At 43.8% G+C, this 18,623-nt stretch overlaps 1 protein-coding gene across 10 annotated transcripts in view; it reads left to right on the forward strand.

Annotated features, from left to right (window-relative positions):
* The first annotated feature begins 3,571 nt into the window (after positions 1–3,571).
* The window catches only part of LOC115148559 (transcription factor 7-like 2), a 68,410-nt gene continuing 53,358 nt past the window's right edge, over positions 3,572–18,623 (forward strand). For 4 of the 10 annotated variants that reach the window (XM_029690546.1, XM_029690547.1, XM_029690548.1 and 1 more), the window contains exons 1-3: positions 3,573–4,007; positions 4,164–4,233; positions 5,003–5,106. In XM_029690546.1, the coding sequence (XP_029546406.1) occupies positions 3,825–4,007; positions 4,164–4,233; positions 5,003–5,106 (357 nt within the window). In that variant the 5' untranslated portion in view covers positions 3,573–3,824. Of the gene's footprint in view, positions 4,008–4,163; positions 4,234–5,002; positions 5,107–18,623 lie in introns of all 10 variants that reach the window. The other 6 variants (XM_029690552.1, XM_029690556.1, XM_029690553.1 and 3 more) reach the window with 3 other exon arrangements.

An 18,623-nucleotide genomic window follows, 5' to 3' on the forward strand; every position in this document is an offset into this window, starting at 1 on the left:
TCAGGACCCAGGCTTTTTCCTCAGTAACAGCCAACACTACAGCCCAGTAGAGTAGGGGAGGTTTAGGGTAGAACAGTTATCACAATACTTCACTCATAGAAATGAATAAGGATCATTGTGATTGAACTACTATCCCTACATCTGGTCCATAGCAGATTCACCCGTCCATAAACTTCCCTATCCCTCATTAACTCTGCAACAGCAAATGGCTGCTCCTTCAGCAAACGTTGTGTGATGTGAGACAGTTGGGTTGCGTCCCAAGTGACACCCTATTCGCTATACAGCGTACTACTTCTGACCAAAGCCCTATGGGCCCTGGTCAAAAGTAGTGCACTATATAGGGAATAGAATGCCATTTGGAACGGAGAGGTATGGTAGCTCCCATCAGAGAGCATTTTTAATGAGCCAGTCCAGCGCTTTTAACTGTAACATCTTTAGAAGCACATGAGCCAAAGCAGTCGTGAGACAAGATGGAACATCTCCAATAATGGTGTGCTGCTTTCTTCTCCTCAAAAAAAGTCCTCCCTTAACTCAAAATGAGGCAGAAGTTTAGCTTACTTTTTACGTAGCGTTTTACCTGCCTTCTTAACCTTTTTGTGAAATGAGTGGTCCAGCATTTAAAGTAACATCACTTTATTGAGCACATTGCATAATCACTGATACATTCCTTATGGCTCCTTTTATGTGTTAATTATCTTCCGTTTGGCTCGGCCTTACGACGTAATCAGAGGGGACAAAATGTATCAATAATGTAGACTTCGGAGATGTATTCAAATAGCGTTTGTGTAAAAGTCCTAGATATAACGTCTAAAAACTGTCCTGCATTCTAGAGGAGATAAACAGACAGAAAGGTCATTTTTCAGCAAACTCCAGTTTAGAAAAGGAGAGAGAACTGACCAGGTCACAGCAACAATGTAGTAACCATGTATGCATCCAAAATGGCACCCTATTCCCTGTATAGTGCACCACCTACAGTAGGGAATATGGTGTTATTTGGGATGTATACAATTTACATTAACAATTCACTCATCCAATTGAATTATTGTCATTTACAGGGTTTCACATTCAAGGGTGCTTCATACTTCATTCATACTTGTGTTGAAGGGTGGAATATTTCATGGGGGAAAACCTACATAAAAAATGTAGGCTGTCGAAAAGATTTGCTAAGGTTCAGTTTTGCACGTTGAATGTTGCTTGAGAGAACATGTTTTTGGTTGAAGGGAAACCAATAAAGCGCATACAAATGGCTACAGTTAAGAACTGTTTCCTTCGATGTGGCCTAACCTCAATGAAAGGATGTGATTTAATTAGTTTGCTGCTTTAATGTGCCTGAAGTTTATTTAGAAAGCAGAGTATATAATTTTTTTGTAGGAACTGCAATTTATCCTTTGTGCCATAAAAATCTGTGCAAGAGAGAATGGTTTCCCTTGCAAATGATTAAGAAATGGAAAAGGGATTACTCAAATCCAAGTTTTGACTTGAAACCATTCCATGATTCCAAATTGTTTGAGCTTACTGATATCTGAGAAGGGAAAATGGAAGAACTTTGGATTTTTGTTTGGTATTCCTCTTCTCTCTCTAATTTCCCTCTCTGTTCAATATGGACTCTATGCATTTCAGCTGATGTTCAAAGCTTCATTCCGACTTAGATAAAAGTATTACATGAGTGGTTTAAAACATGACTGAAGTTTACAGAAGACTGCTCACAGGACCTTTGACTGGTGTGTAGGGTAGGAGGAGTTTGCACGTTTGGGACTATTCCATTGCTTCAATAGTACCAGTCAAGCTAAATCAAGCGCACCTGAAGTATTTGACAAATGTATTTGACTCGTGTCTGCCCTGCTCAATGACTAAATGTAAATGAAATGTCACTTGATATGTCAACGCACTAGGAATGACATATTACATATAACAAACACGTTTGACGTATGTGGAACTTGAGAAATGTACGTTGCAGGATTCCACATCATTGTAAAGCCACATAATTAGGTTGCTTGTAAAGTGTACAACATCACCACCCCAGACATATTTCGGTCTTAGAAACTTGCTCTAAATTTAACCCCTAAACATTCAAGTGACTAATTAATGTGCCATTAATATTTGCATTGAGTTTCCATAAACTGTTGCCTGAGGTAATATTACCAATTGTACATATTTTTCTCTCGACATGAAGCGCTAGTGTCGGCAGACAGTGATTTTTGTTGTCTGTTTTCTTTCCTTTTTTGGTGTTTCCTGCCCCTAAGACAGAGCAGAGAGTAGAATTTACTGACATCTGACGTCATGTCTCCAATTCCCATAGAGGAGATAAGAGATGGGGATACAGAGGCTGGTGTGTGAGTGAGTACTGCACACACAAACACTGATAAGGAGCGATTTGGAGTCCGACAAAGATAGATCTATCATATTAATCAAATCCAAAACTCACACACAGTCAAGTCCAACAAAGGAACGAGTGCATACGCCACCTCAAGAATATTTGAAACCAATGTGAGCACATAGAGAGACACACACACACACAAAAAGTGCCAAAGAATCAAGAACTTGTGAAGTAAGCCACATAGTGAAACTGGTTCGATGAAAAACAGCTGTGTATATTTAATCAAAGCGAATAAACAAGGAGTTTAAACAACTCATTTATAATTTAGATTTGCATACATTAAGCAGCTCATTTTAATCTTTTTATTCATATGCATGGCCGATATTGTATAAATATGCAGCTTTATGCAAATACTAGGCACATTTTCTGTTTGTATTTAATTCTATTTCCCAGTTGTGGTTCATCATTTTCATTCAAGGCAACAGATTAAGCCAAATATTAAGTCACAGCATGGGAGCGTATAAATATTTCTCAATTAAAACTCAGAAGACCATGCTACTGTATCAGCATAAAAAATGCGTTGATGTGAAAAAATTGAAAAGACAGATACTTGTTTGACAAGATACCAGACTCCCAGTCTACATCTTTTCCCTTCCAAATTGTGTTTTTCCATCAATCAAAATCCAAGTGCTGTAGAGACTAGCGAGCCATGCCATGTCTCTCTTATTGATGAGAATGAGTCTTTTTCTGATGGTTTACAGGGGATGTCCTACATGTCTCTGATGTTCTCACTACATAAATACAAATGTCAAATAAATATTTCTACAACTTCACAAATGTTGGGATAAGATGGTTTTAGGTTTTGTATCTGTATTTGTATATGATACAGATACATATATATACTATGAAGGAATGATATTTTACACTCTACATCCCTGATCTCTCTCTGTGTCTCTGTGTGTGTGTGTGTGTGTGTGTGTGTGTGTGTGTATTTATATATAACAATATATAACAATGTTACACACTAGATAACGTTGTGGGAAATATCTATCAATGCACAATAATCTGAAAGATTACAAAGTGTCCCCTTTGTTAAAAAACAAGTAACTCTATCCATGATGAGGTGATAAACGTCATGAATGGGCCAATGCCCAGCGGGTTCTTAGGTGATGTCTCTTTAAGAACTGTACCCTCTGCGGAAACAATTGTACAACCCCCAACAAGTCATTGAATCTGTCAATCACCGGTCGGCGCTCTTTGATGTTGGGAGTCCTCGCCTTGTCTTGAGCTCAAATGCGCTATTTGTTGCTGCCTGGCTGCATTACATTCAACGTGCAGGGCCGCTCCACAGCAGAGCAACTTTTGTTTAGTTTTATACTTTGACCGTATCTGAGTGCAACAAACTTGGGAGGTTTAGGTTAATAGAAAGTTTCGTTTCTTTTTTTTTTTTTTCTAAGGAGCGCACCGCTGATTAGGCTAGGACAATATTTTTTATTTTCAAAGCAACATGCCTCAGCTCAGTAGCGGCGGAGGAGATGATCTCGGAGCGAACGATGAAATGATATCCTTTAAGGATGAAGGCGATCAGGATGAGAAAATTCAAGAAAACGCTTTCACAGAAAGGGACTTAGCTGACCTCAAGTCGTCTCTGGTGAATGAATCCGAGACAAATCAAAGTCCGAACGCAGCGGTAGGTACAAGAGAGATCATTCTTATGCGCTGTTGGCAAGGTCGAAAGTGGCTGTTATTAAGGGGTCTTGGTACGAAACTTTTGTCGCCTGGCCTGTTCAAAGTTATTCTCAGGTTACTAATCTATGTTTACTGTCATTGCTTTGGACACTTTCAGGCGGTCAGACGGGGACAGCAAAACGAACACAGAGGTTATCAAGAGAAACACCGGGAGCATCTTGACGGGGGTAAGAACTAACGTTAACAAGCTCGAGTATTCTCAGACAGCAGCTGAAGTGAAATACGTTTCATGGGATTTCTGACAATATTGTGTGACCATGCATTCCCTGGGCTACATAGGTTATGACGTGGTAATAATGTTTCAAGTAACTTCACTCTGAAAGACCTAACGAAAACCAAAAGCATAAAGTAGGCATAAGCTTAGGTTTAGGTTTATTTCTTGCCCCTATATGGGACCAATTCTGTCAACAACAAAAAAACAAATAGATTTTTGGCTGTGCTGAACCTCACATTTCAGGGCAGGTAAGTTAAACCCTATTTAAAGTTTATAATGAGCTCTAGTTCAGTAGAAATGTTTGAATATGACAAATCACAAAGATTTATCCACTCATGCGATTACCTAAAAGGGAGTTTTTTTTGGACAGCCTGTAAAGATGCATCACACATTTTGTTACCATAGACAGTCAAGACTTGAGAGATCAGTGGTTAGACCACTGTGGTGTGTGACAAACAACAACAACAGCAAGGGATTGGGGTTTGGCTGTTTTTGTAATGCAAGATTAGGGCTGTCGCTTTGTCACACAAATATGTGGCAGTAGTAAAACAAGCCTGTAACCTAGAATCTGTCAAACTCTCGGTCATTATTTGTTGAAAATACTTTTGCTTATTATACCAGTTTTAACTCCAGTAGGCAACAACAACAACAATGAAAGTCATTTGGAAGGTAAGTGAACATGAGTAAACATGTTACCTCACATTTGTTGTCTCGCTCCACAGTTTCCAAACATCAAGATGGAGGAATGTATAAAACAGCGTATCCGGGGTACCCGTTTCTCATGCTGCCTGACCCATACATCCCCAGCGGATCAGTGTCACCGTCTGTAAGTCCACGTCACGTTACCGAGTTAATCACTGTTGCGTTATAATGGATTGTTATTCTAGGTCACAGAAGGAGTCAATTTGCGATAACAGGTGCACGATCAGTTAAACGTCTATACCTGAAAGTCAAATGCAAGGACAACAAACTGTAAGGAAATGAGAAAGTCTGGGGGAAAAATGATTCAAAGCCACGTGTACACCAGTAGATTTCGATTGTTGTATTGCCATGGTATTACTCTGATATGAAGTATACATCCGCACCCTCATACAAGTTTGAGTATGGCCTGAATCTGTAGCACATCACAAAAACAAAGCTTATTTTGCTCACACTTTTGTATGCTTTCTGTGTATCGGTAGCTTATAACATTAACAAGGAACTATGCCTCTTTGATTAGGTGAAGCACATTCTGTTAAATCTGCGAAAACAGAAAAGAAACGCTCATATTAGGCATGACGTTTTCAAAAAGCATACTTTTCGGGGTCTTCTTTTCGGGTCATAACGTTGCTGTCATCAACACTCCAAGGGTTCTGAAAGAAACGCCAGCACAATCAGAAGCTCAGGTTTAAACGGGGTCGGGTATGAGGCCTAGTCATGTTGCCACTCAAATTTCCCAAAAGTGTCAAGTGTGTGTCTGTTTGTGTGTGTGTGAGACACCTAATTGTATACAGACCAAAAACAGTCTTCCATTTGTTAGGCCCTACGTAGTGGCTTTATATGCCTCCAAATGCATCAGATCATTTATAAAATAATTAACACATTTTATTGAGACATTATAAAGTTGTCATTACAAAGTAGACACAATACTCTGAATTATTTTCAGTGTTATGCCCAGAAACGAATGTGTTGCTACCTGTTTCTTCTTATAAATGAATTCCCCTGTTGTATCCTTAAATGCCCCGCAGTGCAAAGCATATAGGTTCTAAAGATTGTTTTGGGAATAAAGAGCACTTTCTTCCTTGTGTGTGTGTGTCTCCACGGCTCCACACAATGCTCACTTGTTGCTTCCCTTGTAATTACCCGGCAGCAATAGCAGTACTGTAGCTGCAGATCTATCTACCTGCCACTTCAAAAGGAAGGGAGGATGGTGTAGATGGTGATTATAGCATGGGACATGGCAGTGGGGCGCGAGGGGAAACAGGGCTGTGGATCCCCTCCTGTTTGGTGTACCAGTTCTGATGTTTACGTTGAACAAGGTGATGCCTGTCTTCACCTCGCCTCACCCAGAGGCAGGCACTCTGCTTCTATCTCAGCTCAGGCACTCTGCTTCTATCTCAGCTCAGGCACTCTGCTTCTATCTCAGCTCAGGCACTCTGCTTCTATCTCAGCTCAGGCACTCTGCTTCTATCTCAGCTCAGGCGCTCTGCTTCTATCTCAGCTCAGGCACTCTGCTTCTATCTCAGCTCAGGCACTCTGCTTCTATCTCAGCTCAGGCACTCTGCTTCTATCTCAGCTCAGGCACTCTGCTTCTATCTCAGCTCAGGCACTCTGCTTCTATCTCAGCTCAGGCACTCTGCTTCTATCTCAGCTCAGGCACTCTGCTTCTATCTCAGCTCAGGCACTCTGCTTCTATCTCAGCTCAGGCACTCTGCTTCTATCTCAGCTCAGGCACTCTGCTTCTATCTCAGCTCAGGCACTCTGCTTCTATCTCAGCTCAGGCACTCTGCTTCTATCTCAGCTCAGGCACTCTGCTTCTATCTCAGCTCAGGCACTCTGCTTCTCTCAGCTCAGGCACTCTGCTTCTATCTCAGCTCAGGCGCTCTGCTTCTATCTCAGCTCAGGCACTCTGCTTCTATCTCAGCTCAGGCGCTCTATCACCTCATTGTTTTAGCTGGGTTCATTTGTCGGTTTTCACTTGGTTGATGCCTTTCTTTGTTATTTGTTTTGGTAGCAATTTGTGAATTTACCTCCCGGGAAACTATGAAAGAAATATTCTCTTTTCTTTCCATTTATTTTTGTCTGTTGAACTTTTGTTTAGACATGTCAAATGTCCTTGTAAAAACTCTAGACTATCCACAGGGTAACAATTCATTTTGTTAAAATATATAAGACTATTATAAGACTAGTATTCCACTATTGAAAGGAGAATTTGAAACCATTTTGTTACAAAAATTGTACATTTCTTCAATTAGTTGAAAGGCCTCACTAAACAGATTGTCTAATTAGCTGATTCTTCCCCCAGACAGTTGAATCGCACTCCTTTTTTGTTTTGGAATTAATGTTATTAACTCTTCAAAAGAATTTCACAAAAAATCTATTCTCTTTACAGAAATCATTTTACAATGTCTAAGAAGAAAACACATGAGGCTGGAAAGCGTGTTCCTTCTAAGCCCAACGGGTCCTAATACATTTATTACAGCGTCGTTTCATGGGACATGCCAGGGAATTATGTTCTGGCTGTAACATTAATGTAGATATCAGTTGTCCTTCCAGATAAAGTGTCAAAAGAAGGCGATTTGAGACAATCCCAGATGCTCTACTAGATTCCCCTAGCTTTTCTGCGAACAAAGCTTTTCTCCCGAGTGTGTAGCTGTGACGCCAGAAGGGTTAGGGTGTGTGTAATGCTGTGGATTACCAGAAGACATTGTTTCATTTGAGGGGATCAGTAGAAGAGGGTCGTTTGAAGGAGCCAAACTCCTGCGGATGAAGGGCTCCAAATGAGAGCCACCAGAATACACTCCTCCAGATCTGTGTATTTCTCTCCTCTCTCTCTCCCTCTTCATGGTATCCTCGCCATAATGCACTCCTCCTCATCTCCCCACCCGTCTCTCTCCGCCCATCGTCTCGCTCTTCTAATCTCCTTTGCGATCACCCCTCTCCTTCCCTTCCTTACCTTCTGTCTCGCTTCCGTAAATACACCTGTTTTCTCTCCCCTCTCCTTCATTCCCTCTCCTCTTCTCCTTCTGCTCTCTATCCTCTTTCCTCTTTCCTCCCAGGTGTCACTCTCCTCTTTATCTCCCCTCCTCTTTCCTCTCCCTCTCTATCTCCTCCCTTTCTCTCCCTCTCCTCTCTGGCGGCCTTGCATCCCAGCGGGTGGTGAGGCCCCGGGTGGAGGATGTTTCCGGTGGGCTGTGCTCACGGAGGGCTAGAATGTCAGGACAATCATCAGAGCCCAGAGAGCCTGTGATGTGGAAGATGTGGTTCACCGTGTGGATCACAGGCGCTAACATGTCTAGCGGACAGACTGGGGCGGCTGTAAGTCATATCCCACTTACCCTGTTCAATTAGAACGTAACGAACAGTTCATGGCGGACGTGTTCACAGCGTTTCTTCATTGTATTGAATGTCGAGCAAGTGAACATTATTAAAAGGCCAGCTCGTTGTTTCAAATATTTGATAGTGAATTTTCACGAATACTCTTAACTGAGCTTTTTGGCACTCCGCTTAAATTCCGTCAGTCGACGTTTTGAGTATCGTCATACAGGAAACAGGATACAATCTTTAAAAAAAAATGAATTTACCAGTTCAGCCCTCTCTCTCCGTATCTCTCCCTCTTTCTGTCTGTGGGTGTGCCTCTGCATTGCTTCTGTGCTGAACTATCTGTGCCTTAAGTGTTAGTCCTTCCCCAGATCAAGGGATTCATTACAAGCAAAGCCCAGGATCGCACGTCCCCAGATCACACATCCTTGTCTGGCATTGTGAAGTGCTGTTTACACTGGCTTGTTCAACTAGCCCCTAGTCCCTAGGTAAACAATAGCAGAACACTGACTTAGGCCCTGTAATCCCTGCATACAAGCCCATGGGCTGGGGCTCTGTGCCTCTGACTGACAACGATAAGAAACAGTGGTGCTGGATTATGCTCCTCTAAAGAAAAGCAGCTTTTCCCGGCCCGCTTGTGTGTGCGTGTGTGTGTGCGCGTGAGTGCGCGCGTGCGTGCGAACAAACTACTTGGAAATTTGTGACTGCCCCAAAACGGCTCCTTATTATGTAATTTAACATTATAAGCATGAGAATATTGAAATGAACAAGGATGTGGCGGTGTGGCAGAGTAGCCGAATAAAATCAAATCTAACTTTATTTGTCACATGCGCCGAATACGCCGAATACCGTGAAATGCTTACTTACAAGCCCTTAACCGACAGTGTGGTCCTAATAGATGTATGGACCGCAGTAGAACATTCAGAGAAAGCCGTGTCAGTCAGAGAATGTTTAGGACAGCAGGAAATGACAGAGAGGCTGCAGATTTAAATACAAATGATGATAAGGGGCCCTCATCCTCAGCTCTTTGAAGTGGTTGGCTATAAAGAAGCCTCAAGAGATAATATGTACAAGCCTATTTTAAGAGGCGGAAACATTTAGAAAATATTAGAAACCTGTTGAATCCCCTGAGGCATTATAGGTGTAATTATTCATGCACTTATTTCCTTGTTCCTACCCCACCCCAATTTTGAGTCCATTAAAGAGCTCTCCTGAAAGGTGGATGTTCCAGCATCTGCTGCAGAGGTTTGTCTTTTATGGTCTTCGACTCAAAATCACAGTTTCGATGACTAACATGTTTTATAACTCCACCGCTTTTTACAAGAGTGCTACTCACGAATCTGAGAGAGTCTCAGTTGGAAGTGAGCGTCTCTAATAAACCCTTCTCTTTAGTCTACTAGAGGCTTCCGCCATGAGTCGCTCGCTGCTTGGTCCTTCTTTGGGTCCCTGTTTGTATTTGTCTGCGAGGTCTTTACCGGTGGGGTGGGGGGGGGGGGGGGGTGAAGGGATGTTGCACCCTGGTGACTCACTGGCTGACGGGGGCAAACCAAACGGCGTCTCAATTGCTGTTGTTGACAGCCCAGATGCTCAGCTTCTCAGACTGCAGTTAATAAACTACAGGAAGATGATTATCACACAGGCAGGCACAGCACAGGGAGGTTTAAATAGAACGGCTTCCTTCCTAGTCTCCACCTTGCAAGCAGGACTAAATATAGGCCTCAGGAACATGCGGTAACCTGCTTTGTACACCTTTGATGTGTAATTATCGAATCGTTGACTTTTCCAAATTCCAATCCGGGGCTGAGGTACCCCGTGTTACTAGGACACTGTAGTTGTAGACATGTTCATATTGCTTCCTGTTGACCTAACTGGAAATAAATGACAAGGGTGTCAGATAGGTAGGTTAATGGTCATGTGACATATGGGAAGCAGGTTTTGTATCATTTCTTGTTACTGTACTTCATAGTGCCGTTACATGGCACTTTCATACAGCATCACCTTCCCCAGATGAATCATATTTTAAGTATATACACACAGCCTGTACTTTTTCATCAAAAGAGAGAGAGAGAGAAAAATCCCCCGGCTTATATAACCATAACTTTTGATTCTTGATGTCAGAGGGTGGTATCACTTTGATGTTTCAGGATGATGTTTCTAAAAAAGAGTGATTGCCGGGGAGGAAAAGCAAGAGGAAAGAAGATGAAGGTGGCTGAACAAAACATGCGGGCAACTTTGAGTTGGCCGAGCTCTGTGCTATAGGGGACTGTAGATTAACAGTTAAGGTAGATAGCTAGATAGGGAGGAGACGGTTCGGGTCTGGGATGGGACTCCATGGAGCTGCGGTGTCCAGGCTGGGGACACTGTAACCTGGGTAGAGTGAGTGACAGTCTCCTGGGCCACTTGGCTGATTGACTCAGTTTTAATGGCCTGCCTTCCTGGGCCACAGCTGTCTCATTCTCACCCTGTTGTCTCTGTGTCCCTGGCCAATTGGTATTTGTCAGGCTGGGGTGAGAACTCAGCAGCGTGACCCACCACGGGTGGAGGGCCAGGGGGGAGATGGAGGAGGGTGGTGCCTGGGTGGGGGGGGTGGTGGGAAGCTAGGCCCTGGAGGGAGGGGTGGAGGAGGTCACCCCTTCGGAGGTGTGAAGTTCAGGCAGGTCACCGTTGTTTTCCTGGGCGCTAGCTAGTAGAACATGAGTGACTGAGGCCTCCGTTGTGAATGAACCCGTTGTTCTTGGCCCATCCACTGTGATGTCATCTCATCCACAGCATCTGGGCCTGGGTTAGGATAGGAAATCAGTCTTCTGTTTTTCCAGCTATGAAATAGCAGTGTGTTGGGTGATGGGGTATGTCTGTTCACAAAACCTGTTTGAGAGCGAGAGAGCGAGAGAGTTGTTATTGTGGGGTTTGTTGTCTTCTCTCAAACAATCACATTTATTTATAAAGCCCTTTTTACATCAGCAGTACAGAAACCCATCCTAAAACCCCAAAGATCAAGCAACGCAGATGTAAAAGCAGTGGCTAGGAAAAACTCCCAGGAAAGGCAGGAACCTAGGAAGAAACCTAGAGAAGATCCAGGCTTTGAGGGGTGGCCAGTCCTCTTCTCTCTTGTTGACAGGCATTTTATAGATGGGTGGCTGAATGGTGTATGCATGGCCCTAGATGACAGTTTGCCATGTGCTCTCTCTTTTATCTGGCTCTGTAAGGAACTTTACGACCTGTTTGCGCTCGTGAGTCTTCTGTCTTGCATCCAAACTACTATGTGTACTCAGAGAAGGGTGGAACTTTCATCTTGATGTGCTTTGTTTGTTCAGGCCTGCTCGGGTGGAATTTTTCCCCATCACATGAAAACTGGGTCCGTTATTACTGTTGCCCTAATCACTGTCATTTCACAGAAGGCCATAGCATCACACAGTGAAGCATTTAACTGAATGCTGCTCGATGTTTCGTCTGAATCGGTCGGGAGGAAAGTCTTAGTGGGTTGAGCTGTGTTGGACACACACGTAATACTGTGTTGCTTGCTTCTACCCAATGTGGATGAGGCGTGTTCTAAATTTGGGTGTCATGGCCGTCATTCACAGTATTACAATTATGTGTTTGGGTGTAGGGCCTATCTTATTCTAAATGGTTATAGTTATAACAAATGACTAGAAATGCATATATTACATAAATTAATTCTGTCACATGATTATAAATCACTGTAAATGATTACCAGCTGTTTTGGTGCCTTTCAAGAGGCCACACAGGAACTCAGCCCTCTGTCACAGGTTGTTCTGCCCACTTCTGCTGTGGTCATGTGACGTGCGTCCCCTGCTGGGACAGGCCCAGCCGTGGCGGAGCAGAGTGGCAGAACCACACAGCAGCAGCAGCAGGAGAGAACCAGACCAGAGCTGAGGGGTGGTGGTGGGTGTGTGAGGCTGTGGGTGGAGCTGCTGGTAGATGGGTATCAGATGGGGCAGGATTAGGCCACTGTGATCGCACCCATGTGTGCCTGCCCCATGCGGCTGGGGTGGCTCCACCGGGTCTGGGGCTGGGCACTGGCTCACTCGGGGTGTGGGGCCCGGCCTGGTGGATGGGTGGGGGAGCTGGGCAGTGCTGGTGGGCCGTGGCTTGACCCCAGCAGTGGGAGGTTCAGCCCAAGGTCTTTGCTGCATCCCAAATGGCACCCTATTCCCCTATATATAGTTTCTACTTTCCACCAGGCTATATAGGGAATAGGGTGGACGTTTGGGACACACTCCTTGTCCCAGAGCTGCGCTGGGTAGCTGCACTGGCATTGAAGTTGAAAAATGGAATGGTCTACTTTCAAAGTTACATGTTGAACTGTATTGTGTTGAAGGGGAGGTGGGAAGTGAAATCTGTGGTGACATGCAAGGCTGGTGGATTTCTTGGGTTCAGCCTAGCCATCCAAGAAAGAATAGGCATGTTAGAGTATGTATCAGTAGCATCTAATCAGAACAAATCTAATCACGTTTTATTTGTCACATGCGCTGAATTCAACAGGTATAGACCTTACAGTGAAATGCTTACTTACAAGCCCTTAACCAACAATGCAGTTTTAAGAAAAATAAGTATTAATAAAAAAATAGATAAGTAAAAAATACAAATAAAAATAACAAATAATGAAAGAGCAGCAGTGAAATAACAATAGCGAGGCTATATACAGGGAATACTGGTACAGAGTCAATGTGCGGGGGCACCGGTTACTCGAGGTAATTGAGGTAATATGTACATGTAGGTAGAGTTTAAGTGACTATGCATAGATAATAAACAGAGTAGCAGCAGGGTAAAAGAGGGGGGGTGACAATGCAAATAGTCTGGGTAGCCATTTGATTAGCTGTTCGGGAGTCTTATGGCTTGGGGCTAGAAGCTGTTAATAAGAAGCCGTTTGGACCTAGACTTGGCGCTCAGATACCGCTTGCTGTGCGGTAGCAGAGAGAACAGTCTATGACTAGGGTGGCTGGAGTCTTTGACAATTTTTCGGGGCCTTCCTCTGACACCGCATGGTATAGAGGTCCTGGATGGCAGGAAGCTTGGACCCAGTGATGTACTGGGCCGTACGCACTACCCTCTGTAGCGCCTTGCGGTCTGAGGCCGGGCAGTGATGCCACGAGTCAGGATGCTCTCGATGGTGCAGCTGTAGAACTTTTTGAGGATCTGAGGACCCATGCCAAATGTTTTCAGTCTCCTGTGGGGGAATAGACTTTGTTGTGCCCTCTTCACGACTGTCTTGGTGTGTTTGGACCATGATAGTTTGTTGGTGATGTCGACACCAAGGAACTTGAAGCTCTCAACCTGCTCCACTACAGCCCCGTCGATGAGAATGGGGTCGTGCTCTGTCCTCTGTTTTCTGTAGTCCACAATCATCTCCTTTGTCTTGATCACATTGAGGGAGAGGTTGTTATCGTGGCACCACACGGTCTCATCGTTGTCGGTGATCGGGCCTAGCACTGTTGTGTCATCGGCAAACTTAATGATGGTGTTGTAGTCGTACCTGGCCATGCAGTCATGGGGAAACAAGGAGTACAGGAGGGGACTAAGCATGCACCCCTGAGGGGCCCCGTGTTGAGGATCAGCGCGGTGGATGTGTTGTTACCTACCCTTACCACCTGGGTCCGGCCCGTCAGTAAGTCCAGGATCCAGTTGCAAAGGAAGGTGTTTAGTCCCGGGGTCTTTAGCTTGGTGATGAGCTTTGAGGGTACTATGGTGTTGAACGCTGAGCTGTAGTCAATGAATAGCATTCTCACATAGGTGTTCCTTTTGTCCAGGTGGGAAAGGGCAGTGTGGAGTGCAATAGAGATTGCATCATCTGTGGATCTGTTGGGGCGGTATGCAAATTGGAGTGGGTCTAGGGTTTCTGGGATAATGGTGTTGATGTGAGCCATGACCATACTTTCAAAGCACTTCATGGCTACAGACGTGAGTGCTATGGGTCGGTAGTCATTAAGGCAGGTTACCTTAGTGTTCTTGGGCACAGAGACTATGGTGGTCTGCTTGAAACATGTTGGTATTACAGACTCAGTCAGGGACAGGTTGAAAATGTCAGTGAAGACACTTGCCAGTTGGTCAGCGCATGCTCTGACTACACTTCTGGTAATCCGTCTGGCCCTGGAGCTTTGTGAATGTTGACCTGTTTAAAGGTCTTACTCACATCGGCTGCGGAGAGCGTGATCACACAGTCATCCAGAACAGCTGATGCTCTCATGCATGCTTCAGTGTTTCTTGCCTGGAACCGAGCATAGAAGTAATTTAGCTCGTCTGGTAGGCTTGTGTCACTGGGCAGCTCATGGCTGTGCTTCCCTTTGTAGTCTGGAATAGTTTGCAAGCCCTGTCACATCCGACGAGCGTCGGAGCCGGTGTAGTACGATTCAATCTTAGTCCTGTATTGACGCTTTGCCAGTTTGATGGTTCGTCGGAGGGCATAGCGCGATTTCTTATAAGCTTCCGGGTTAGAGTCCCGCTACTTGAAAGCGGAAGCTCTAGCCTTTAGTTCAGTGTGGATGTTGCCTGTAATCCATGGCTTCTGGTTGGGGTATGTACGTACAGTCACTGTGGGGACGAAGTCATCAATGCACTTATTGATGAAGCCAATCACTGATGTGGTGTACTCCTCAATGCCATCAGAAGAATCCCAGAACCTATTCCAGTCTGTGCTCGCAAAACAGTCCTGTAGTTTAACATCTGCTTCATCTGACCATTTCTTTATTGACCGAGTCACTGGTGCTTCCTGCTTTAGTTTTTGCTTGTAAACAGGAATCAGAAGGATAGAATTATGGTCAGATTTGCCAAATGGAGGGCGAGGGAGAGCTTTGTACACGTCTCTGTGTGTGAAGTAAAGCTGGTCTAGAGTTGTTTTTCCTCTGGTTGCACATTTAACATGCTGGTAGAAATGAGGTAAAACGGATTTATGTTTCCCTGCATTAAAGTCCCCGGCCACTAGGAGCACTGCCCCTGGATGAGCGTTTTCCTGTTTGTTTATGGCCTTATACAGCTCATTGAGTGCGGTCTTAGTGCCAGCATCGGTTTGTGGTGGTAATTGACAGCTACAAAGAATATAGATGAAAACTCTCTTAATAAATAGTGTGGTCAACAGCTTATCATGAGATACTCTACCTCAGGCGAGCAAAACCTCGAGACTTCCTTCCTATTAGATTTCGTGCACCAGCTGTTTACAAATATATACAGACCGCCACCCCTTTTCTTACCGGAGGCGGCTGTTCTATCTTGCCGATGCAGCGTAAAACCCGCCACCTGTATGTTGTTCATGTCGTCGTTCAGCCACGACTCGGTGAAACATAAGATATTACAGTTTTTAATGTCCCGTTGGTTTATTATCCAATGATTGTACGTTGGCTAATAGTACTGATGGAAGAGACAGATTACCCACTCGCCATCGGATCCTTACAAGGCTCCTCGATATCTCTGTCTCTTCCTCATGCGAATCACGGGGATGTGGGCCTTGTCGGGTGTCTGAAGTAAATCCTTCGTGTCCGACTCGTTAAAGAAAAAAAATATTCTTCCAATACGAGGTGAATAATCCATGTCCTGATATCTAGAAGCTCTTTTCGGTCATAAGAGACGGTGGCAGAAACATTATATACAAAATAAGTTACAAATAACGTGAAAAAACACACACATAGCACAATTGGTTGGGAGACCATAAAACGGCAGCCATCTCCTCTGGCGCCATTGTACTAAAGCCATAAGGCCATATGTTTGTGCTTGGCTATGTGTGGGTTCTGGTCGAGAGCAGGCTGGGGACAGTCGGCCCCATACTTACCAACATTAAAATAACTTTATTTGAAAGGTATTTTAGATTCATTTTCATTGAATTATAAACGTTTTCGTGTTTGGAAGAGCATGTGACTGCCTTTAAATCTTATGGAACAAAATCCCAAAGAGAGAGAGAAAGAGTAAAAGATTCCACTCCCGTGCAGACAGACAGGCAGAACGTTTTGCCCGTTTTCCAACTCCAATCACAACATGGAGTCCTGTTGTTCTTCATGGATGGAATTCATTTGTTTGTTTATTTTTCCATCATTGACTCCAAAGGGGAACTCAGCCAGTCATTGTTCAACATTAAGAGCAATGCCCCCTAACATTTTCTTCTCTAACGATCTGATATCCATTACCATGTTCATTTCAAACCGTTTTTTTTTTTTGTCATCACAATGTTTCTGAAACAATGTTTAGTTCGGGAAAGAAGACAATGAAATTAGTGACTGGCTGAATTGTTAGACGGTGGTTTGTTTGAAGCGTTGAGCTGTATCATTCCCGTAGGTCTCGGTCTCAGACATTCCCTGAAAAGTAAGCTGATATGTTTTGTCAGAGCCGATTCTTCGTGTGTGTACTCATCCCTGAGAAAGAGGCCCTGAGATAATGACACACTGCCTACTACAGGCAGGGAGGGCTCCCAAACACACACAGCCGTAAAAAAAAGCAGGTGTGTGAAAGAGGAAGAAAGAGAAACAGAGAGAAATAAAGAGATAAATTACGTAACCAAATTCATTTCTACTCTTTTATTTTTCTTAGATGGGAAAGCACACATAAATAATGGGCCAGTGTGTGACATTGGAATCAACATTTGAAAATCGTTTGAAACAAAATGAAAAAGGATTTTCATGCAGTTCCACGTGTCCACTTAGAGGAATAAAAGTGAATATATGCAAATTGGCCCATAACTCCACCTACACAACAGCATAGGCCGAGGACTATGCATCCTTTAAGCAGGGTTCATAAAGACATTGAAAAGTCAAATTCAAGGACTTTCAGGGACTTTTTCAAGCACTTTGTTGTAATTTTCAAGGATGTCAATGTTATACAATTGTATAATTTATATAATTGTACATATAGGGCCTTATATAGAACCCCCTCCTCCCAAAATGCATGCAAAAAGTGTCAACAAAAAAGTAGGCCACTACCACTTTAATAAAACATTTAAAAAGTGGCCTTGCCAATACATTGCTATTCAAATTACATCCTAAAATATGTGAGAATAATGTGGACATTGCCTGACTAAATAGTTTGGATGCATGGAGATTTTTCTGCCTATGTGGCCTGAATTTCACCATCGCTGCTGTTTTTATAATGAGAAAGTGACCCCAGAAAAAACTGGTTCCTTTTTTAATGGAATGATTTGTATGGAAAGCCAAGTTGAAGCCAACAGATGTCCTCATAAAAGGCACTGCATGGTCAATCCGACATCTGCACTGGTCCGTACAGCATTTACTGCTATGCGGCCTCCGCAGAAGTCAGAGCATTCTGGGAGCTGTCATAAGCATCCAATAAATAGGTCTGGTCCGCCCCACTCGAAGTGATTCAGGGCTGATCTCTACACCAACCATGATAAAGGGTTAAACATGCGAATTCTATTAAATATAGCCATGGTCCCCCCTTATATCATAATGTAATGACATAAACAAAAATGGTGGATTGTTATCAATGACTTATCAACAGCTGTAACAAGTTGTCCAGTGTAGGAAATCTTCACTGTTGCCCTAGGAAATAGAAAGACCAACATAGTAGACTAACAGTGAAATGCTTACTTACGGGCCCCGCAGAGAGAGAAAAATTGAAATAATAGACAAATATTAACACGAGTGAGTGAGTAGGTGGGTGTGGTGGTAATTACCGATGCTGTGCCCCAGCGCTGTGAGTGACGACGTAAAAGCCATTTCATCTCAGAGCCCGAGCCTCTGTTGCTCCTCAGAACTCCACCAGTTAAACAAGAGGTATCCCAGATCCGCCAAGCTCCTCGCTGCCTTTCAAATGTTATGGAATGTGGTTTTCTCTGTGGTTTTCCCCCTATGATCGTCTGGAGCCAACTGGAAACCATTTCACGTCTTAAAATAGGGCTTTGCTTTTTGGGATAGAGAGCAAGGTCTTTGTAGATATCAAACAAGCTGTGGTGGGTAGAAGAAAAAAAAAAGGAAATCTTGCTTCAAAAAATAGCATCGAGATTTTTAATGGTGGACATGAAAGTTATTAACGTAACGCTCCCCCCATTTCAGCTGGAACCGCAGCGCTCTGTGCCGCGGAGCTGTGCTTTTAGTGCCTGAGCTTAAAGGGAGGTTTTAAGGGAACAACTGTGTGTAGTGGATACGGAAGGGATGCATCCCAATTGGCACCCTATTCCCTACACAGTGCGCTACTTTTGACCAGAGGCTCTGGTCAAAAGTGGCGCACTGTGTAGGGAATAGGGTGCCAATTGGGATGCAAGCTCTGTGCTGTGGATACAGAGGGAGACCCTTTCTGCCTCAGAAGTGATGACGCCTGTTTGAAGTCCCTCCCACACACCTCTGTCACACCTCCGCTTGTTGCAGT

This window comes from Salmo trutta, chromosome 15 (assembly GCF_901001165.1).
Source record: "Salmo trutta chromosome 15, fSalTru1.1, whole genome shotgun sequence".
Classification (NCBI taxonomy): domain Eukaryota; kingdom Metazoa; phylum Chordata; class Actinopteri; order Salmoniformes; family Salmonidae; genus Salmo; species Salmo trutta.